The following is a 23764-nucleotide window of genomic DNA, read 5'->3' on the forward strand; positions in this document are numbered from 1 at the left end:
GGAAAAACAGAACCACTCTCCTTTTATGCTATATGGTGGAGATTCATTCAACATACATCACAACTGGACCTACAATAATATATGCCCGCTTCAGCTTTGAGTATTTGGACATTATAACAACAAATGAAGATCATACAGCACACTTATTAGTTTATTCATTTATATTATTGTTGTTGTTGTTGTTATTTTATGCTATTGTTGTTTTTATGCTCTTCATGGTTTTAATTTTTGTGAACCACCCAGAGAGCTTCAGCTATTGGGTGGTATAAAAATGTAATAAATAAATAAATAAATAAATAAATTATTTTGTCCTTTTATTTTTTTTCTTCTTTTCTTTCCTTCTTTGTATAATTTCCCCCTTAAAATTGTATTAATTAATTTTATATAACAGTTGTTTAGACATCAATTGTTAGAGGACTGATCACTTGTTGGTTATAGTAAAATAAAAATTATTTAATTTTTTTTTAAAAAAAACTACCACCTGACACTTAGGGAATGATCTGCACATTCACCACAATGTCAAGTTACTTGAATTACTGAAGTGAATGAAGTAGCCCCTCCTTACACAAAGCTCCTTATCAGCATCAGAGGGTCAAGACAGGACTGACAGTCAGGCGGCAAGCAGGAAGGCATGGCTGGTAGTCGCAGACAAGTGAGCAGTCAGAGCCCAATGAAGGTTTGGACTGCAGCCCCAGGCTCCCACATGAAAAGTGGAAATTTGAAAGTTATCATCATTCCTTTTTCAAACTGTGCCAAAAATGGTAAAGACTAGAGTGGTCATGAAAATGTATCTCATTAAATATACTTGCTCTTGTTCAATGAAGTGCCATCAAACAAATTTAAATACACTTTAAATTAAATGCTTATTGACCTATGGAGTACTCCATATGGTTCTCATCTCAACTGGGCTTTTTACTAAATGGGTAGAATACCACTGCTTTAATAAGGGAAAATAGAGCTCTCATAGCAGAAGGTTGCACAGAATTAACAAGGAAGCCACAGATGTAGAAAGCACTTTTAGTGACCAATTTCCAATGCTTGATTGGCTAGTGCTTAATGCAGGTCTTCCATCTTAGAATATAGCAAAGATTTTGTATTGGCAGAACTCATTTACATAATTACAACATAAATTTTACTTAACTCAAGGCTCAAATACACCCTGTTTCAATAAAGGAAATAAGCTCACACTATACAGCCAAAACTGAACTAATTAAATTTTAAAAGAACTTAGAGCAGCTAAACATAGTAAATATTATGTTTTGCAGCTAGAGATTGAAAAATACCTGGAAAATCAATCAGAAATATGTAAGGAGCAATATGCCTCAAATGCCACATTGGGTTTATGAATGATGTATGGCAAAATGAAAACAACTTCAAGAGTCAGAATGTAAGTCATTGGGAAAAGGTACCAATTGCCCTAAGTTTACACTGGCAAAAAGAGGTAATGGGAGGCTGCCTAAGTATTTTCTTAAACATTTTTAAAGGAATAGCACCTTGCTAAAACTATCGGGGGGGAAATATCTATAATGGTTCTTATACCATATGCTTACTAGCATCGTTATGTGCAGAGCTGAAGAAGGCAATTTATCTGTCTGCCTTGGTGTCTCAATGGCCGTTTTGGCTAGGGGATTTTGGACAGAAGGAATGCAGGTACCGATGCATGTACAGTTACTAAAGCAACTGCAGAGTGTACTGGAGAAGTTATAAATATTCATAAAGAAATTAGCATCAAAGTAAGATTAATTCTCAGACCTCACCTACTGAAAATCCCATCAGGAGATAAATATTTTATACTTCTTAAGAAGTCTCTCTCAGTATTCACTAATGTAACGTAATTACTATTAACCTTTCACAGTTGTGCCATCCTTTTTCTTCCCATTTAAACCTATCTCAAAATTTACTGATAACATTCCCTTAACACTGCACTATTACTGTTATTTGTCATCTTCTAAAAAGCATGTAACTGCTTGGAAATAGCAACCAGAACACTATCCAATTCAATACAACATTCAATAAAAAGTGAGTTCAGGAGCTCAAAAAGGAATGTTACAAAGTAGCTCTCTTGTCAGTGAGCAGTACTGACTCCATCTTGAAGCACAGGAATGGGACTGAGAGCAATCACACAAGGCTAGGTCAAATAATCCATTTTCTAATAGACCTCCTAAAATGCATTATCCAGAGACAACGGTGGGGATAAAATTGAGCAGAATATGAAAGCTGGATGGCAAGAGTGATACCTGGTCATGCACATGCTAATATGTTCCTATTGTTAAACTTTAGCCTGGACACCTGTCTTTAACACAGTCATTGGCATGTAAGATCATCTTTTGTTGAAGGGGTGTTTCTGGCAAGAACAGCCATCATCTCAAAATACCCTCTTTTGTTATGTCCTTCTCCCACAACAAGTAGCATCACTTCCAGTGCTTGTGAGCAGTGATGTCACTGCTTTTCTCTAAATTGTATTAAAAACCCAGGGCTTGAGAGTCAGGGCCCCTCTTTTCAAGGCATGGGGCCTTGCTCCTGCAACCACTAGGTGCCTTACACACACACACACCCCTGTAAGGTGCCACACTGCTGCCAAAATTGCTGAGTCTCTCCACCAGAGGACAGGCTCCTGCTCCTTCTTTCTTCTTCTCCTGAGACCAGGAGTTGCAACGCTCACCAGTTCATGTCTGGCTCCTGCCCAAGGAAAGGTATATTGCTTTTAGAGATTCCCTCTACTCTTTCCCCTGTTGTGTGTGTATGCTCTAAGTCTCAGAAAGTCTCCTTCTCAGTCTTGAAACTACTTCTAAGCCTCGACTTGCTCAGCTAATTTCCCCAAAACTAGCTTGTGCATTTGGATCTGTTTAAACCTCAATAAATGTGCCATTGTGGCATTATCCTCTTCAATGGTGTGGATTTCTTTGGGTAAGAATCGCCTTACTTAGCCACAGACGCTCCATTGCCAATGTCTAAAGATTTCTTATAAGCAGATGTAGGTCTCATTAGAACATGTGCAAGTTTGTACACGAGACTGATGAGAGCCCATCACGGAACATGAAACAGTTTCAAAAATTAGAAAACTAGGTACAAGGAAAATAGAAAGGTATCATTAAAGGAGAGTCAACCCCCTTCAGGATCTTAAAACTATTTAAAACTATGATTAGTGGCTCAAATAAGATTTATATAATGCAAAGGGGGGGGAACATGACGTATAAAAGGATACTTGTGCTTTGTTAAAGAAAGACAATAATAAATATAATTTGCTAGTAAGAGGGTAATTTTCTTGTAGGGAAAAGGATAGGACACTTTTGGGATGGGGCCCAATCTTCTCCTGGTGAACCAATTTCTTGGAAGAAGCTAGGCTTGCTACTACAGCAGGGGTGCAAAACTTCAGACCTTGGGGGAGTAAGTCTGGCCCACCTGGGGGGACTAAGTCTGGCCCGCCTGGGGGGACTAAGTCTGGCCCGCCTGGGGGGACTAAATCTGGCCCGCCTGGGGGGACTAAATGTGGCCCGCCTGGGGGGACTAAATCTGGCCCGCCTGGGGGGACTAAGTCTGGCCCGCCTAGGGGGACTAAATCTGGCCCGCCTAGGGGGACTAAATCTGGCCCGCCTAGGGGGACTAAATCTGGCCCGCCAGGGGTTCCTGAGATAACCATACCCCATCCTCTGGCTCTACCCCCTTTCCCCAAGCATCTATTATTTGGTGGTTTTATGGCTTTTGTGCAGTCTTTTCCTCTATTCTAATGGGTTGTTCTGCCTCTCCTAAGGCTTAGTCAGAGCTTTAAGCTAAAATTTTGGCCTCGTCCATTTTGCCTTTGGTCTTGCCCACCCCTGGAATGCAATTCTTGAGAGCTTCTATGAAATAAAATTTCACCGTTGAGCTGAAAGAGTTTCAACACGCCATTTTGGCTTTTTTGTCCTATACAGGAGCCACCACTGAGAGCCAAGTTTGCCTATTCATCCGCACAGCCTGCAGATAGTATTGCTTGATCATACTCATGGTTGACGAAAGAGACACTAATTATCCATTTACTGAGTACCACCAGCTGGGCACCTAATTACCAAACAAGGGGTAAGAAGGAGACACTGGCTGTGGCAACAGCAACTTGCTGCCTGCCACACTGGGGAAGGAGCCCTAGCACATCACCCACAATCCCCTCTTCAAAACAGTGTTCCCATAAAATAAGTTGTCAACCAGAATTTTAAAACTTAAATTGCTTTAAGACCCGTACAAGAATACAATGGAATAGTTCCAGAATGCCTGAGAAGGCAATATAAGCACTTCTGAGCTGATCATCCATTTGTGCTCCTTTTAAAGTATTCCTCTATGCAAGTGAGTTGAGTTAACAGTGAGAAGAGAATTCAGAAGTCACTTCAAAATGACGCCGAAAGAAATCTGAAAACATTTCGAGGGAACGTGTGTAAAGTGAAGTCAACTTTAGAATCAAAGGCAGAAGTTATACGTTGCATTATTACTGAGATCCTTATGTAAGGCTACTTATGTAAGATGTATGTGGCCAATTATGAAAGAAACAATTGCAAGAGACCTGAAACATGGAGACAGGAAAGCATGTTTGCATGGAAAAATTTCTTTAATTAGCCAAGAGAAAACTGTCATGCAACAGCGATGATGAGCCTCTGGGAGCAGCTACCATTGTACCAGAATAACAGTCATTTTAATTAGCTTAAAAATTGAAGAATTCACCTCAGTGGTTGCCTCAGTTCCACCCCACTCTTTGGAAAGGGGGGGGGGAGAAAAGCTTTTTGTCCTCTGTACAGTTGACAACAAATGTTCCCAATACATTTTTATCTGCAGGGGAAAGTCATTCATGTTCAGCATTATTCTACAGTAATTCAAGAAAGCACAGTAGTATTTGTGAAATATCCCCTCTGCCGCAGCAAAATTATAAAAGCAAAAGAATGTCCCTGTGGCTCATCAACATATTTGTGCTCAGTTTTCATATAATTTTCTCCATTTCAAGATAACTGGAATCTGAAATATTGTTGTGCTGGAATGCCATTACTGCTGGTGCAATTGTTAACCCAAGATTCGACCCTAGAGCACATCCTGAGGCACTACTACTAATAGGCCTCCAAACAGAGGGGTGGGAGCATCAAGGAACGTTCCCAGTGAGGCTGCATGACGGTGCTACTAAGAGCCTTTCCAAACACTTCATTTACAGAGCTAATCTACCAGTCAATTGTGAGTGGGGATGTCACAGATCTTTGCTATTTTTCAAGCAGGAGCCATTTGGGCTCCAAGCACCACCACTGAGGGCCACTTGGGGGGCTCTCTTGGACAATGGGTGACCTCTCCTCTACATCCCACCCCACCCCACCCCATCCCGCAATCAAGCAGCGTTACTGTTCACCAGACTCACCTGGAAGCTTTTTAGGCCTCACCTCCCCATCCCCTTCCACATCATCCAACAAGGCCTTATCACTCAGTCACCAGGCAAGCAAATTCTGACAGGCTCAGTTAGTCCTTGGATTAGGATGGATCACTGGGAAATTGCTCTGCTGTACTTAGTGCTGCAAAATCTCCCAGTACAGCTGCATGTTGCTCTCCCTCTTGCCTGCGCATTCGATTTCCCCTCCACATTCAGCACCTGTGCAGTGCAGCACCGCTGCTAGCCTATCATGCTGCTCTTTGCCTCTTGGGGAGGCAAAGCTAATTGGCTAATTGCTCCTGGGTTCTCCTTTCACACACACTCTACCACCTTACAGCTGATGAGTGGCAGGTCTCCTAAATCCCTACCCCTGAAGCCCAGAGTGCAACAGCCATTCCACTGCTATAGCAAACAACAAGGCAAAGCTAGAGAGCTGCTGGTGAGAATGAACAGTGAGTGGGTGGGTGAGTGAATGAGTGAGGCCATGGCTAGACCAGGCCTATATCCCGGGAACATCCCGGGATCATCCAGGAGCAGGCAGGGACAACCCCTCCATTTGCCTGGGATAATCCTTAGGTCTAGCTAAGGCCAGAGAGAGAGAGAGAGAGAAATGGAGAGCTGCACTTGAGGTGATTGGAAGCCATCAGTGGCCCTCAGGCATCACACTGAAGAACACTGGCCTAAACCATCAGAAACCAGAAGCATTCACTTAGTGGTAATCCTTTCCATGGAATCATGGAGTAGCATTGCCCAACATCTACTATCACTTAGAAACTTTGGACATGGCAAGGGAAGGCTTACTAAGGGCAGTGTGAACACCGCTTCAGAAGACTGGAAGCTAGAGAGTATGTACTGCTTGTAGTGTTGGTGCAGTATGCCACCTAAGAGTGTGAGCTAGGATATCCCCATTCAATCTCACCCATGCCATATAACCCACTATTTATTATTTTTGTTGTGAAAGCCTTTGGGAAAACATTACTTACAGTTCTTCATCCGCTGGACTGCAATGTATCTTATTAGGCTGCAATCATACACCCACTTACCGTGGAATAAGCTCCACTGAACTCAGGGGCACTTACTTTTACTGATTGTGGTTAGTATGCTATGACTTTCAGTGACTCTGCTACCAGCTTTGTTCCTTAAAGCTGTTTTTCTCTAAGACAATATGACTATGTGGTCAGTATCTACATACAATCTACATACAATCTATGGCTTATCCAGTTGAAATTATCCTTAAGTAACAGCACAGAGAAGAATCTCTGCTGAGACATGGAAAGCTACTACCATTTAGAGTAGACAGTACTGTGCTAGATGGACCAAGAATCTGACTCAGTATAATGCAAATATATGCTCATTCATTCATCACCCTTCATACAGTTCGTTTTTGCCTGATTCCAACTCAGTCAGTAAATGTTCATATTTTCTGAAAAGTGAAAGCAAAGTGCTTTTGTTTGTTACCTTTATCATTTATAGCAGAGGAATATATTTTAATCAAGTGAAATAACAGTATAAGACAGTAATAAAAACCGAGTACTCCACCTTCTACAAGACAAACAATTAATGCTACTTTTTATGTGCCAAGTGCCAGTGATTGTTAAATAAATCACCTCCACGGTGAAATATTAAACAAGTACTTTTATTGTCCTATTAATTTGCTGTATCAGCAACTTCACAAGTGAGTGCTTTATTCATTCCAGAGTGTATTATTTCTGACAATCACAGTAATTGTATTCTTTATTAAATAGATTAAACATATTCAGATACCAAGAGATATTTACCTTCTTGTCAGACATCCAGAATATAGGAGCTCCAGGACATGGTCATCTATTAACAAAATATGGAAAAGAGTAGCTAACTTTTATTGCTTGTATCTGGGGTGTGTGAGAGTGTTTAATGCCCTCCGCAGAAGTCTTTGTTTAAGCCATAATATACAATGTTGAATAGGAAAGCCGCTGGCCAGTTCAGTTTACAGATGCTAAAGGGCTCACAAAATGCCCAGGATCTACAAGATAAACATGGTTATGAGGGGTGGGGGACAATGTAAATTGAGGCTATAGGATTCTAGGATATTCTGGAGGACACCCCCAGTTATTTTGATGGCCTAAATGAACCATGAAACAGCAAGATCTTGGTAATCACTTCCAAGCTACTATGTGTCTTTTCCAATCATTTTGTCAGGACAGATCTCTTTCGGATGGAAAGCCAAACAAGATGATACATTAAATGCATTGCATGCATTTAATATATCTGTTGTTGTTTTATTAAAATAAAACAAGAAGAAGCAGAGAGCAATGGCATCTTTCTTCCTGGGGGAAGCAACTGTTTCTGTGGAGTGATTTTCATCAGGATCAATACCATGAGCGGGTATGATTAATGACTACTAATCATAGCCCCAATCCTGATTGGGAGCTAAACAGTTGCTACTTAGATAACCAAAAAGCAGATACATTAAATGCATGTGTACCATATAGTTAGCTAAATGGGGATAAGGGTAGCCTAGCACAGTGCCCAGACGCATACCTGTATTTACACGCTAAGGGGGAGCAAGGAGGAAACTAGGCTTATGCCCTATTATGACCCCTCTGTGCAGGAGTACTGCACCAATGTATGAAAGGATCAAGCCCCTGAAAACTTCAGATATTGCTAACAATGGAAATTAAATCTCTAGATGATAGTAGCTATCAAATCTCTCAAGCCTGAAAAGCCAGTAATGCATAATTGGCAATCAACAAGACATACACATCTCAAAACAAAAGCTGGAGGGAGGGAAGGAACTGCTAGCATTTATAGAAAGGATGATTCTCTTAGTGTAGAGTCTCAGTTTTATTTCTGCACATAGCATTGTCTCGATGTCTGTGTCTTCTAAAATAATTTTTGAAAACATGACTGCCTTGGTAAATCTGATCATGGGGATTGTACTTTATTGTTAGTCAGTATGATGCTCATACAAATGTAAAGTATTAAGAATTATTTACATTTTGAAAAAACATGTTTTTCATAGCTGAATTCCAAGCAAAAGAGGAGTAATGACGGAGATAAATGCAGACTGGTCATGTGTGATTTTGACATTATAACCAGTTAAGGGTATTCAGAGCTTATATGCTTTCTCATATATTGCCATTTCAAACTACTCAATCCTCATGTTCTCAGCTGACAATATAACACTAGATGGTATAAAAGTTGCAAATGCCAGCAATAGCTCTAAATGTCACCATAACTTTTAACAGGTACATTTAGAAAACCCATTCCTGCACTCAGCTGTACAACTTCACTGGATGACAAAACAAGCCTTTTTAAAAGCTATATTTTCTTCTTTGGGAAATTTCAAAAGTCATTGTGCTAACAGCACTTTGCTCCAAGGTAAGTGAAAAATGCTATGTTTATTTATACTTTTGTCCCTTTATAGACCATGAAAGGCGGAGCCAAATCCAGCAGAAAATCAATTAGTTTTTACTGTCACAATAAAACCGTCAATAAGTCTCCCACACACAAAGAATACTTGTTTAAAAAATAAAATCCTTGAAAAACAGCTTTGTCATAGAAAATAAAGGATTTAAAGATGAATTATGACCGAAATTATTTTTATAATTTGTACCCAACAGTGTCTATCAGCCAACAGAACAGGATCCATTGAAACAGATTCCCCTCACCCATGCAGCCACCATGCTACCTCCAAATCTGCTCCAGAAGATTGGCAGATCCCCCAGGATACATTTGGTTCTATGAAGGAGGCTGCAGGGGGAAGTAAATGAATGTTAGGTTATGGGTAGAAGTCCACTTGCACTGGATATAACCATACTTTTAGAATGGAACTCAGGGTAGTAAAAGGAGTGTCTCTAGGTAGTCTTCCATCCAAGGATTGACCACATCCAAACCAGATTAGCTTCAGCAAAGCTGTGGTGTCATCTGCTTTATACCATATCTTGGGACTCCAAACAGTTCTTCTATATGTCCAACAGGATCTTGATTTTTGTTTCTTTGACAGCAGATCCCTTTGACATTCTACAAGCTACTTTTTAAACATTGTGTTTTTCTTGTTGTTAACAATAACAGAAGGTTTTCCAAGCAAGCTAATGGCATATATTCACTTTCATTGGGACTTACTAGCATTAGGACAAATTAGCAAATCATGTCAACCAATATTGTCTTTCACAGTATATACTATGTGTGGCTGAAGGACTTGTGCATCCCTCTCTTTTGTTCACAGTCAATATAAAAAGCCCCCTCTATTTCAAAACTTATTTGCATGTTGGATGGATGGTGGGGAGAGAACAGCTGCTTGAGAAATCCAACCCTAAATCCCTACTGTGGTGTGCAGAACTAGTTATGCCATTCTTTGGATCCAACCCTTAAGCTGCTAGTTTTATCATTTATTTGGTATCATCAAGGACATTGCTAGGTACCCAAAAGATCTGTGGCCAGGCCCAGGGACAAATCATTGCATATAATAGGCCTATTGTTATGTATATATGTAAATTTAAAATGACTAGAATTTATTTTTCATAAAGGCAAAACAACTAATTCAAACCACTTCAATTTGCTTCTCATCCCAGATCACCCCAAAAGAGTTCAATTCCCCTTCAATTACTCTTATATCACCTGTAAAAAAAAAATGTATTTCCTCCCCAAGCTTGGCTGACTCAACTGCTGCTGCTGACAGGTAGGAGTGACACCTTCTTTTGGTGGCCTCTCTTCCCTCCCGCCCCAAATTTCCAAATGACAGATTAAAAATTGCCTCCCAGATTAATTGGTATAGTTCAAAACAAGCAGAGATCACAGATTCTTGAAACAAACATCTATTTCTTTCTAATATCAAAAACCACATTAACTGAAGCAGAAAATCTTCAGCTGAAATCAATATTTGTAACTGTCTTAAACAATCTTCCAAAACACTAAGCCTGGAGTTGCTTCATTTTTCAAGAGATTTTTATGCAAGAGTGTTATAACGGGGAACATTCCACATACTCAAATTGGATGAAAAGGAAAACATTTAAGATTATCTTTCCATCTAACAATGAATGAATAACTTTTCTTCATTCAATTGTAATGCTTACTTTTGAAAAAACTGTCCCTTTCTTTAGGGTACATAAATGCCTTTACAGAGGTTTACACAATTCAACCTTTATTTAAATGTACTCAACTGAGGGTGGGGTTTTTTGGGTTTTGTTTTTTTTAAAAAAAAGGATTGACTTTTTAAAAATCTAAAGTATTTCATCTGAATTCCAGATTATTTATTGCCAAAAGGTTAGTTACAATTGTTTTTACAATGTCATATAATTGGCCTTTCATTTTCACCAACTCTAAAACTCCAAGGACAAGCAGGTACGCAACAGCATCAACCAGTTTCTATAATAATAATATTATTCAAAATAAGCTGCTTACTCTTTGTGAGGTAACACTGTCTGTCCTGCTCAGGACGTCTTTGCCTGTCCTCCAGGTACACCCAAAGGGCAACGTATGCAATAATGACCCATCTGTTCACTACTGGCAACTAACAAACTTCTAATGAAGACAGATGTGGGTCACCCTGTACAAACATGCTGCAGGGTGCTAATGAATTCTCCTAATGGTCACTACCTGCCACTTTTGACTGATTGATGAACAAAAGGGTTAAGCTTGAAAAGCTAAGATGAGTCCTACAGACAATCATCAGTCTTACTACAGCATTTCTTTCACTCTGACACACTTGCTCTTTCCCGTCATCTTTCTCAGAATATATATATATATATATATATATATATATATATATATATCAGATTGTAAAGTACACAAAATACCCCTACTAAATCTAGCAAGAAATTGTCTCCTGAATGGAATGCATGTGCCATTCTCATACAATGAACATTTAGATGTAGTGTATATTTTACAAACTATTGCTCTAAAAACATATTTCCAAAATATCAAATACCAATAGGAAAAGAAATTCAAAGCATCAGTCAGGATAGAGTAGCACCCATGCAAGTCACAAGAAGACCAGGACATATATGAGGCTATCTAAGTAGTCCCCCTGCAAAATAGAACCACCTCGATACATCACTATCCCAGTTTAGATAATCACTACTCTTGCCTAATAATGAAAGATTTTTATTAACTTCTACAGGGTAGAATTGCACACACCTCTGACTTTTAGAATTAGATTCATACTTCCTAGATACCATCTGTCTCTCCTCTGTCATATCCCATAACAAAACCAATCCAAAGTAATATATTATAAGTATATTAAATGTGCTTAGATTATAAATACATTCTAAATATAAATATTATAGACAGACGGATAGTTAGAAAGACAGATTATAAATATATTCTAATAAATTATAAATATATTCTAAGCACATTTGATGAATTAATTTTTCCATTAACATTCAAAAAAGGAAATATTTGTTTTATGTTCACTTTCTCTGGGTGCAACTTGATTCCCTAATTCAACAAACATGAAATGATACAGCTAGTCAGTAGTAGAGGTAGCAAGAGCAAATGTAATCATCCTACTGCCATCTTGCCATGAAATTTTAAACAATGGAAATCACATATTATTGTATTATCTTCCCCAAATTAATATGTATTATTGTGTTCAAATATATCACAAATACACCATCTGCCCTCTGCAATTCAGGGTCCAACTGCCCTGCAGCAGTCTGGCTAAGGGCCAATCGAAAAGGAGGAGAGAAGTGCAGTAAATATTGTAAAAGCCTATTGGAATCCACCTTAGATGCAACTGAGAAGAATGCCACTAGTTTTTGTATCTGTCATTACAGCTTATGGCTAGGGCAAATAAAAATGTATTATCTTTGAAATTTCAAGTATTTTTTAAAATCAAGACCTGTAAGATCTGATACAGTTTAGTCATGGGAGTCTCAAACCAATAATGGGTTTTTCATTAACTTACAAAGGCAGTGTTTTAAAACAATGTGAAATAAAATTATACCTTTTCCTCAAGTGAAATATATAAATTTGAAATATAGGCACCTGAATCTTCATGGTGAACTAAATAGTTGTGGTGAATTAGAAATGTCAGGAAGAAAAAGAAAGGGGGAACTGAAGTACAGTGTAGTTATTGTTCCTTAGGAAGGATACTTGCTAGTAAGTAGGTGAATTTTAGGGAAATCTGTTTGCTGGTTAAGAATTCAAGTGACTATGCAAACAGTACAGAAGTGAAGCAGTATAATGATGAAGACAAGAGCCAGGCGCACAGGAAGCTGCCTTAGGTCAGATTATTTGCTTGCTCTTAAAGTGGGTCTCAGGCAAAGATCCTTTTAACTGGAGGGACTTGCGCTCAACCAGTTCCTCCTTTTGCCAAATAGTTAGGGTCAACCTACTGGCTCCTTACAACACAACCTCTTTCTGCATTTAATTTCCTTCTGATTCACTGATTACAATTCTTTCCCACCACATGAACTGCATAACTCTGCATAATCCTCCATGCATCTGATGAAGTGGGCTATAGTTCGCAAAAGCTTTAGCCAAAATAAATTTGTCAGTCTTTATGGTACCACAAGACTCGGTTGTTTTTGCTGCATCAGACTAACTTGGCTATCTTCTGGAAATCAATTCATAGCATCAGAAAACTATATCACATTCATAAGGATGCCTCAAATATACATTCCAGAACTTGTATTCTTTCCTGATAAAGTGCTGTTTAAATCAATGAATAATGGATTCCTGCATTGAGCAGGGGGTTGGACTCGATGGCCTTATAGGTCCCTTCCAACTCTGCTATTCTATGATTCTATGAAATGTCAAAATCAAATTTCAACCATTAGTTAGAAAGCCAATCAATGCTCAAATTATCTAGAATAATTAGATACAAATTGGACACATTTCATCAGAGAGTGAATTTATGGATTTATTGGGCTTATAGCCTGGCCTATCCCAATGACTTGGGGAGGAAAATCATATAGGTATTAAGAAAATACTATAAGGATATTCAAAATGCCAATTAAGTACCACTTATGCAGTGAATTCGGCACCAGAAGTATAATCAATCCTCACAACCAGAAGTTGTAGATTAACAATTCACCAAGGAATATATACAGTAAGTCAGCTGTAGTTCATAAATTGAAGAAATACTCAAACTTGTGGTTTATAATAAAAATGTGTAGATCAAAAAGGAAGTTACCATTCTTCAAGGTGACTTACAGGTCTTAAGAGACTTCATTCCTAACTCCTTTTTCTGTTATCTTGATCCCTTAACGAATGAGACATGACAAAAAGTTCCATTACTCACTTTTCTGAAGCTCTTTATCAAGAAAGTCCCTTGCCCAGTTTATTATGACTTTGTCAAAACATATAGAGCGTCCATTGTATTTCCAACATACATCTCTATATGTTCCTCCCAGTCAGGAAGAAGAGGGAAGTTTCTTATCTTCATCTGTCTCCATCTAAGAATGACATACAAAGTACCTTCGTCTGCTGGGCAATCTCAGGAGAATATTACATTTATATCAGTAGTTGGATGGTGGTGAACAAAGCCATAGAAGGGCCCTTTCTGGGGTTTTATATAAGCCCTGTTCAGAGAACACGCTAAATCATCAAGGTGAGCAAAACATTATGGCTTAACATGCCATGTGAGCCATGACATAGCTCATCATGTGAACCTTTCCTAACCCTGTTGGCTACATAACCACCGTTTAAACACACTCACTGACCACTTGCTGCAAAAGGGTTAGCGACCTAATCATGGCTTAGTGTGTTGTCTGAACAGGCCCACCATCATATTACACCTGCACTGTACAAATGCACTGGCTCCCTGTCAATTTCCTGGCCCAATTCAAAGTGCTGTTTTTGACCTGTAAATTCCTTTATGGCTTAGTCTTAGGCTCAGTTCAGACAACACATTTCTCTACACAGTGGAAAAACTCCACATAGGCCTAATCTACACAAAGCAGGATATTGCACCATGAAAGCGGTATGAAAGCAGTATATAAGAGGCAGGAGCCACACTACTGCTTTATAGCAGTATTGAAGTGCACTGACAACTGTTGGGGCCCATTGACACATACCATATACAGCTTTCACAGTGCTTGGTGTGGCTCCTGCCTTTTCATGGTGCAATATCCTGCTTGGTGTAGATTAGGCCTAAGTTTGTAGGGGGCACTCACCACACAACATGTTCTCACTCCACCGTTGTGTGACTGTGGGCTCCCATGGAGTTGAGTAAAAGGCAACGAGACATTTGATTGACAGTTCTTCTGCCCTCTCTCCTCCCCCAGTCCTCCCGATGGTATCAGCCATTGCTGCAAAAAACAATCACAGTGGCTCTCCTAGAGCAGCATTCCCTCCTTCTGCCACTCTTGCCAGAGAACTCTGTAGCCAGTGGGAAAAGTCCACTCAATAGAACGAGAAACTCCACAGAGCCTTCCACACAACACAATGGTTATGCAGGAACTCTCCTCTGTACAGTGTGGATGTTCAGCCTGGAGTGTTTTCTAAAAAAACATCCACCGTGGGGTGGAGTTTTCCCTCCAGATAACACATTTCTCATTGGTAATGTAAAAACTCCAGCATAGAGTTCTAAAACCACCGTTAACAAACATGTTGTCTGAACTGAGCCTTAGGGTACTTGAAGGACCACCTTTCTCCATAAGTGCCTACTCATACATTAAAACCTCAGGTGAGGCAAGTAGCTACCGTCTTGGTGTGGCACCCAAGTTATGGAACTCACTTTTCAGAGAAGCGACTACCTTACTGCCCTTTCCACACCAAAGACCTTTTTATTTCTCCAAGCATTTTAGATACAGTTTTAATCCTGCTGACAGTTTTATCTTGTTTTTGTTAAACCAACTGATACTATTATGCTTCTTTTATTATTATATAGCTTTTAGTTTATTATGTTTGTATTTACATTTTAATTGTTCTTTTTCTAAACCATGCTGGGGAGATCACTTAAGGACAAGATAAAAACATTTATAATAAATAAAATGTAATTTTCTCTCTTTCTTATCAACCATCACCTTTCAAAATTCAGTAAAGTTTAATTAGGAAGTTATGATGACACAAAAGCAACAATTGTGGAAAGTTTTCAGATTTTACAAGAATTTGAAAGCAATCTTCTTTAAAGGACTATCTTACAGCACAATGCTATCCTTGCATTTCACTCACTCCTAATATCCATTGCACTGCCTGAACGCAAGACTAAGTGAGCAATAACCAACTATAGCACAGAAATATTTTTTTACTTATCTTAAAAAAAAATTAAATATTCCTTTGTCAAATTAATTTCAAAAGTGGTTTGTACCTTTAGCACGACTTTAATGAAAAAGCAAGCTATACATTTGTTTGTTTTAAAAAATTCCACACAGAGATTGTTTTTTTTAAAAAAAATCTAAATAAACCAAACAAAGAAAAAACAGGAAACAGTACAGCAACAAAATCCATAAATGGTCTAGAAAAGAAAACAGTTCATTTTCAATAGCCAGCCAAAACCAAGAAAAAGTTCTTGCCCGATTTTGCAAAGTTAGGAGGTAGGAGGCTGTATTGTTGGCAGAGAGTTGGCAGAGAGTTCCACAATATCGGTGCCACTAGAGAAAAGACCCTTCTCTTAGTGGAGGTTGACCTAGCTTCTTCATAAAATGGACTTCAGTACAGGGCCGATAAAAGATCCTAAGTGCAAGGGGAAGGCTTAATAGGAGAGAAGGCTTTCCAAAGCTAAGCAGGAACCAAGCTAGTTAGGACTTTCACCAGTGCAATACAGATGCTTCAACCCAGATAAAACTTGTGAATATCAAACCACACTTGTTAATAAGTGGGCTTCCACATTCTGTACTAGCTGATTTTTTCAAAGTCTTCAAATGTAATTCCATGCATAACAATAGTCTAATACATTGGCCACAGGTTGTCCACCACTGATCTATGCCCTTGTGCTGGCAAGACTCTGCCGGCACAAGAGAGGAAGCTGGCAAAGTTGCAGGTTTGTGTGGGAGGATAGGAGTTTGCCAGTATATTGTGATTGCCACTGATGACAGAATTACATGCTAGCAAAAAAAAAAAAAAAGACATAAATTATCATCAAATGAAGTCAATGGCAAGTCAAAACCCCGTCTCCACCCCCAGCCACAACAAAGGATATAAATCCAATTAATACAGCAGCCAAATTAGCACATCACCAGAATATATAGTAAACCCCAGCCAAGGTATGTAGTTCACACTTTGAATGTTTTTAATTTTTGTGAACCGCCCAGAGAGCTCCGGCTATTGGGCGGTATAGAAATGTAATAAATAAATAAATAAGTCACATGATATGATGCTACATGATTCTCCCCTATATCTACAGAACTAGGACTATAAATTGGAGAGTTAGGCCGTTGCCAGACCAGGGTTTAGCCCGGGGTGAACCCTGGGCTCGCCTCTGTGCATCCAGATGACGCACAGGGGATCCCGGGGTCAGGCAGGGGTAACCCTCCCTTGCCCCAGGGTATTTGGCTACAGTTGTAGCCCTGCATTTCCCGCGGTCTTGGGCTGAGCCCGTTCCGCCACTTTTCCCGGCTACCACAATTACTCGCGAGTAGCCAGGAAAAGTGGCGGACGGGGTGCAGCGCTCCACAGGAGCACTGCAGCCATCAGGGCAGGGCAAGGAGATCGGAGCCAGGGGGGCAGGGAGATCAGAGCCAGGGGGGGGAGGTTGGGGCGGAGGGGTGCGGGGAGAACAAATTTTTTTAAAAAAGACTTGCCTTTGCCGCTGGTGCACTCCTGTGCACCCAGCCCTTTAACACTACAAACAAAATGGCGACGCAACGGGGCTTTCCTGCAGCCCATCGCATCTGATGTGTGGATTGCAGTGACAGCCCATGCTACTTCTAACGCGGGCTGGCCCCTCCTCACCACCAGATTATCAGGTAGGTCTAGCAACGGCCTTAGTGATGAGGAATTTTGTGAAAAAAGAAAATAGCCAAAACTGGGGGGAAGGGCTCATAAAGAAAAGAGCTTGTCTTCTCAGAACTCTTACAGTTACTCTTCATTCAGACTCCAAACACAAATACCCAACATGAACTTGAATTCCACTTCAACAACTGGAACTACAAGAACAAGAAACTGCATGCAGATACACAAGAAGAGGGGTCAAAAGAGAGGGGAAGCCCAACCACAATATTATATTACCTGTCTTCCTCCATCACTCTATGCCAAGCTCCCCTCAAAAAGAGATGTCTGTGCAGAGCTCTCAATCACACATACTAAAATCAGGTGTAACTGTTTAGACAACCCTCCTTTACACAACAGATTAGAATGCTGAGCCGTACCATTTGTATCAAGGAAGGTCCGATTGCCAAATGACTTCCACATAATGATAACTCTCAGCAATGGGGAGAACTGCCATTGATAGACCTTAGGCACTCCACTTCACCTAATGCTACTGTTTAACAAACATTCACAGTACATTTGGGGGTGGGGGCATGGTATGAGACAGGGCACATTGCGATGAACGAAGGGAAGCTGGGGGGAAAGTTACAATTCGGTTCCATCTTGATGACTACACTGTCTCCCCAACCAGGTAACAGGAGGAGTGCCAATGCTAGGGTGAAGCATATAGAATGAGAGAGAGCACCTAGCATACCCACCTTTATCTCATTCACTCAGCAACCCCTAGTCTTTGGATCTCTGTGATGCAGTTGTTACCCATTGCCATCTCCATGTTTTTCTTGCCTCTCTACAAGATACCATGCAGCTATTCAACATGGACAAATAAAGGATGTTTTACACACACACACTAGTTGTGCCATGGAAACCTACAGAAGCAGCAGAGACGATTCTACCGGCGAGGCTGTGAACTATAACTTCTCCATGAAATTCTACATGCAGTCTTTTTCCTAACCACTAGACTAGGGAGTGGTTGACTGGAACAGAACAAGAGTAATTCTTTCCCTGTGTAACCTTTTCTATCTCCATGTCAAAATTGTTATTTAAAGGCTGGTCCTGGCTGTGTTTGTGTATCAGGAATATGAACCCATATTGAATATGAATATGAGCCCTAGAGGTTGCGATGAAAGGTGTCTGTTACTGTCCTCCTCACCACTAGGCCACAGGAAGCCTTTGACAAGGGAGGCATTAGGGGCTCTTCCTAACAGCATTGTGTGAGAGGAGATACTAATGGCAGAGTGCTATCACCATTATTGTGCATGAAATAGTGTCTTTCATGAAAGGCAAACTGAAGCATCATTGATGGGGGCATCATCAGCATGGCTCTTTAAGACTGGTGGGTGGAGGTGGAGAATCCAGAAATCCTACAGGAGTGGCCCTAAGTGTCACTACGTTAGTGCTTATTTCCCTGACAATTCTTATGCTTTCTACATTGCTGGTGGTAGTGCAGAAGATTTTGACAAAGGTGGCATTAGAACTTTTGTGTGTGTGTGTGTGTGTGTGTGTGTGTGTGTGTGTGTGTGTACACAGATATAGATAGATAGATAGATAGATGTGTATAACACTCATACATTCTCTGCATCAACAAATATACTGCAAGCTATAAACATATTAGAATAACCAAAATCAATTTACACATTTAAGAAATACTGCAAACCACAATATACTATTAATTCCTCCCCACATTCAAAAAGCGAGGAACTTAATGCCACAAACAACATGAATTGTCAAACACAATTTCACAATAACAAATTACTCTATGTTACTCTTGGTCTACATCAGCTTTCCCCAACCTGGTGCCTTCCAGATGTTTACGACTCCCATCATCCCTGATCATTGATCAGGGATGGGCTGGTGGGAGTTGCAGTCTGAAACATCTGAAACTATGTTTGGTGAAGCTGGTCCATATTATGCAGGAGTCCAGAGAAGAACTGAGCCCTCTGAGCAAGAAGAGCAAAATCTGCTACTATCCCTCTCATCTACAGTTCATGCTGTGTATCTGCTATGAAAACTTAATGTATAGCAAGTCAAACTATGGGCTGGAAGACACATGAAATATGGCTGGTATACAGAAGTTTACAGTTACGAAAAACACCTAGTGCTGATGGAATATTAATATGTCAAAACCCTTAAAGTTGCTGGGTGTGAGAATGGACTGGATGAAAGCAAACAAGCTGAAATTAGACCAAAAGAAGAAGGAGGTATTGTTGGTCAGTAGAAACCTGACTCAGAGATTGGGATTCAACTTGTTCTGGAAGGAGTTGCATGATCAGCTTCGTAACTTGGGAGTGCTCCTTGACCCTACGCTGTTCTTCAATCTTCAAGTGGTAGCAGTAGCAAAGGTTGAGTAGATACAATTATGTTTAGTGCTCCAGCTGTGACTCTTCCTTAGTCTAACTTGGCAACAGTTACCCATGCTTTGGTTACATTACATTTAAACTATCACAATACATTTTATGTGGGGCTACCATTGAAAAGTGTCCGGAACGTACAATTGGTGCACAATGTGGCCGCTAGGCTGGTGACTTGTGCACAGTATCGAGACCATATTACACCTGTCTTGACAGATGTGCACTGGTTGCCAATTGCTTTCCAGGTTTAATTCAAAATATTGTTTTTAACTTTTAAAGTCCTAAACAGCTTAGGATCTGGCTTTCTAAGGAACCGCCTGTCTTGTTATGAACCTGAGTACTGAGATCTAGAGGAGAGGCCTTTTTGAGGGCTTCATAACTCACATAGGTTCATTTGTCAGGCAACTATCAAAAGACTTTCTCCTGTGTTGCTCCCAAACCACTGAATGGCACCCCACAAGAAATACAAATGGCCTCAATGGTCTTGGCTTTTAGTAAGGGACTGAAGACACATCTTTTTAATCTAGCCTTTTAAATTATGTAATAATGTTAATGTTCTAATGCTTTACTGTTTTTACTATTCTTGGTTTTTTTATTATTTCAAGGATTTGATTTAAATTTCTATGTAGCACCTTGATGGCATTTTAGCAAATAAGGCTACATATAAACAAACTGGAACCAGGATACCTGAGGGAGCATCTCCTTCCTTACCAACTTGCCCAGTCACTAAGTTCATCAGAGGGCATGCTCCTGGTGGTTCCATGTGGACCTATGTCCCAACTGGAGCCCACCCAGAGAAGAGCCTTCAGTGTGGAGGCCCCCTTTCTTTGGAACTCCTGGCCCCTGGAAGTCAAGCAGGCGCCAACGCTATGTTTTTGGCAATTCCTGAAAACAGCTCTATTCCAAGAAGCATTCCTTAACTGACCAGCTACAGATTTTATTCTGTGTTTAAAAAATAATAATTTTAATATGGTAATTATTTTAAACTTTTTTTTACTTTTACCTCTTATGTTCACCACCTTAGAATCTGTTTCAGATGTGGAGTGGTGTACAAATGTTGTAAGTAAATAAATATATATAATAATAATAAATCAGTGAATATCCTCCCCACAAGACCAAGCTGAATGATTAAGGATTTTGTATTGGATAAACTATTCAAGCTCAAAAGAACTCACCAGACCTAAGTCTTACATTTAAAGTTGTCTTCCATATTAAAGTTGTGCATTTTTATCCCATCTATTTGGAAGGAACATGAATGCTTCTCAAATTTCATTCCTTGTTCAAATGTCAGATAAGGTGGTACATAGCAATAATGTAGGAATCATATTGCAATAGCCATAAAGAGCTTTTTCCAAAGTTATCCTCACAAGAGTCCAGCACAGTACACCATTAGCAACTGATTACCTCTACCACCAATTCAGATTAATCTTTTTCATGCCTAAACTCCAGTTTAGGCATAAAGACCTTTTCCATGGCCACAGCTAGACCTAAGGTTTATCCTGGGATCATCCAGGGTTCGCCCCTGCCTGAGCACTGGATCCCCTGTGTGTCACCTAGATGAACAGGTTTGAGCCCTGGATGTTCCAGGGATAAACCTTAGGTCTAGTTATGGCCCATATGTACAGTCTTTCAAATCCCAAGGTTTCATTCCCATCATAAGTATGACAAAGTTCTATTTTGAATTGGTATTACCTTCTTTTCTTCCTGTAATACTATTTCTTCATGATACCGTGGAACATAGAGGTCACATTTTTTCTGGTCTTCCCTCCTGATGTTGACATTTTCATAATGTGCTGCATTTTCCCTTTAGAAAGTTTGAAAAAGATTTATGAGTCATCTCTTTTAAATGCATCTAAATATACACAGTGAAAGCTTCACCACTACCCCAACCTCCATGAGTAGTATTAGAAACAGCTGTCCTTTGCAATAACAGTAAGAAGCTATTTTGCTCACTAATAGAGTAGCCTTAACTTATACTGTGGTGCTATACTATGAATTCAAGGAATTTATTTTTCATAGCTAGGCTTTCTTGCCACAGGTAAACTGTAATAAAAACACAGTGGAGGCAGAAGAGATCCAGGAAGCTGGGTAACCATTACACATGCAAAGTAATGCCTCAAGTGAATCCAGAAACATAAACATTTGCAATATCCAAGCAACAGTTACTCTGTGAGATATGGTAATGTTTCTCAACATTCAAAAGCTTCTTAGTATTTTCAGCTGCTATGCCCAGAAGTCTTGTTATTTCACATAACCTCAAAATCTGGTGGCAAAACATCTCAAAAAAATGTTCAATCTCTCATTGTCCAATGCAGGATTCCATTTCCTTGGCTTTCCTTTTTTATAGCATGGTAGGAACGTATTAAATTAGAACAGATGCTCAAATAGTTGGATAAGGCAAATCCATATACAGCTAAGGGAAATTTAATTATAACCACGCAGCTTTACCATTACAAATTTACTCATGATTCTTTCTAGAATGCTAAAAAAAATCGCTAGTACACACACACACACACACACACACACACACACACACACACACGTACACACACCCCTTTAGCTACATCTCCAATTCAGCAACTTATAGCATGGCTTGTAGGCTGATCCTCAAAGTGATGGTACCATGGTGTTGGGATTTAAAGTGCAAAAGGGACACTCAGTGCTAAATCCAACCCCACCCACAATTCCCTCCTACCATCTCCCTAGGACATAGATAATTTTCACCAGAGCCAGAAATGACCCCAAATAAGGGGAAAGCAGCTCAGGGAGGAACTTCAATGGAGAGCCTGCAGGCTGGAGCAGGTTCAGCATTTTCCACCTTGAAACTTCACCCTACCCCAAGTTTACATGTGGTTAGCTAGAGCAGGCAACCTGGTGTCCTCTAGATGTGGACATCAGATGTGGACAGCTCCCATGATCGCTTGCTATTAGTCATGCTAGCTGGGTCTAATGGAACTGCAGTACACAACATCGGGGCGTGGGGGAGCACCAGATTGCCTATTCTTCAGCTATAATCTATTCACTTTTAAGGACACAGATCTGATGCCCTCATGTGAAGTTTGGCCCTCAGTAATTAAAGAAGTAGCAGAAACTCTTCATGTTATCTGCTTCTTTAACTGGAAAACAGAGAGGTGTGCCTGTGCATATTGACTGACTAGTTGGGTTAGAAGGGCCAAATCTGCAAAAAGAAAGGTGAAAAAAACTGTCAGAGGATAAGCCTGCACCTCATTGAAAATCACATGTGCTTTCCTGATATTACACGATGACACTCCATACGACCAGCTCACAAAATGAGTATAAAAATCAAGGCACATGAGCTTAAGGCTTGCTCCAGCTCATTTCTGCCACAACAAACCATAGTTTATCATGTTGTCCAAACTGGCCCAGAGACTAAATTGTGGTGCAGATGACCATTTAATACAAAGCAGTGACTGAATTACATACTGAATTATGTCATAATCTGCAGGTCCAGGGCCTGCATGTGGCTTAAATTCATGTCGCTTTTCTGTCAAATTGCCAAAATGCACTCCTTTATACTTCATGGTAGGATAAGTTTCATTCTGAAAGAAAAAAAGATAAGCAGTATATAGTTTGTGATCCTGCTTTCTTTATAATAGCTAAGCAGGGATTTGAACACAAGCCACCCTGCTCCAAATTCAATATACTACACCACACTCGCTTTGATCAAAGTATTGCATAATTCAGACTTATGGAAAGATATCTGCTTATGAGGTAATTTGACCTCTTTCTCTTACATATATCCACATACATATATCCACAAAGTGACATTTCATGAATTCAGATTAGACAAAATTTATGTATTTTTCTTCTCAGTTTAAGGAGCTGATCTGTATATAGAAACCAATCAAGACTAAAACCATAGCTGTAATACAAAGGCCCCCATAATAAACATAAAACACGATCAATAAAAGCAGATAGATAACTGGAGATGGACAGATCAGTCTACTTCTGCTCCATAACAATTTTGCATTTTGTTCATTTGGATGCACCATATAGTCATGTTGGCATGACAATGGGGAACAAGTAGATCTGTCACACAAGCCTCTCTTTACAGTGCATTCACATGCATGTTTACTATGAAGTCAGTCCCACTATGTTCAGCACGCTCTCCAAGTGTATTTAGGATTGCAGCCTAACAGCACAAGCCTATATATGTCTATCAAGAGCA

At 39.8% G+C, this 23764-nt stretch overlaps 1 protein-coding gene across 1 annotated transcript in view; it reads right to left on the minus strand.

Annotated features, from left to right (window-relative positions):
* The window catches only part of STPG2 (sperm tail PG-rich repeat containing 2), a 251934-nt gene that overhangs the window by 201964 nt on the left and 26206 nt on the right, over window positions 1-23764 (minus strand). The window contains exons 5-6 of the mRNA XM_063136092.1: window positions 23020-23135; window positions 21268-21379 (exon numbers count right to left, since the gene is read on the minus strand). Of these exons, the coding sequence (XP_062992162.1) occupies window positions 21268-21379; window positions 23020-23135 (228 nt within the window). The remainder of the gene's footprint in view (window positions 1-21267; window positions 21380-23019; window positions 23136-23764) is intronic.

This window comes from Elgaria multicarinata, chromosome 10 (assembly GCF_023053635.1).
Source record: "Elgaria multicarinata webbii isolate HBS135686 ecotype San Diego chromosome 10, rElgMul1.1.pri, whole genome shotgun sequence".
In the NCBI taxonomy this organism is placed as follows: Eukaryota; Metazoa; Chordata; class Lepidosauria; order Squamata; family Anguidae; genus Elgaria; species Elgaria multicarinata.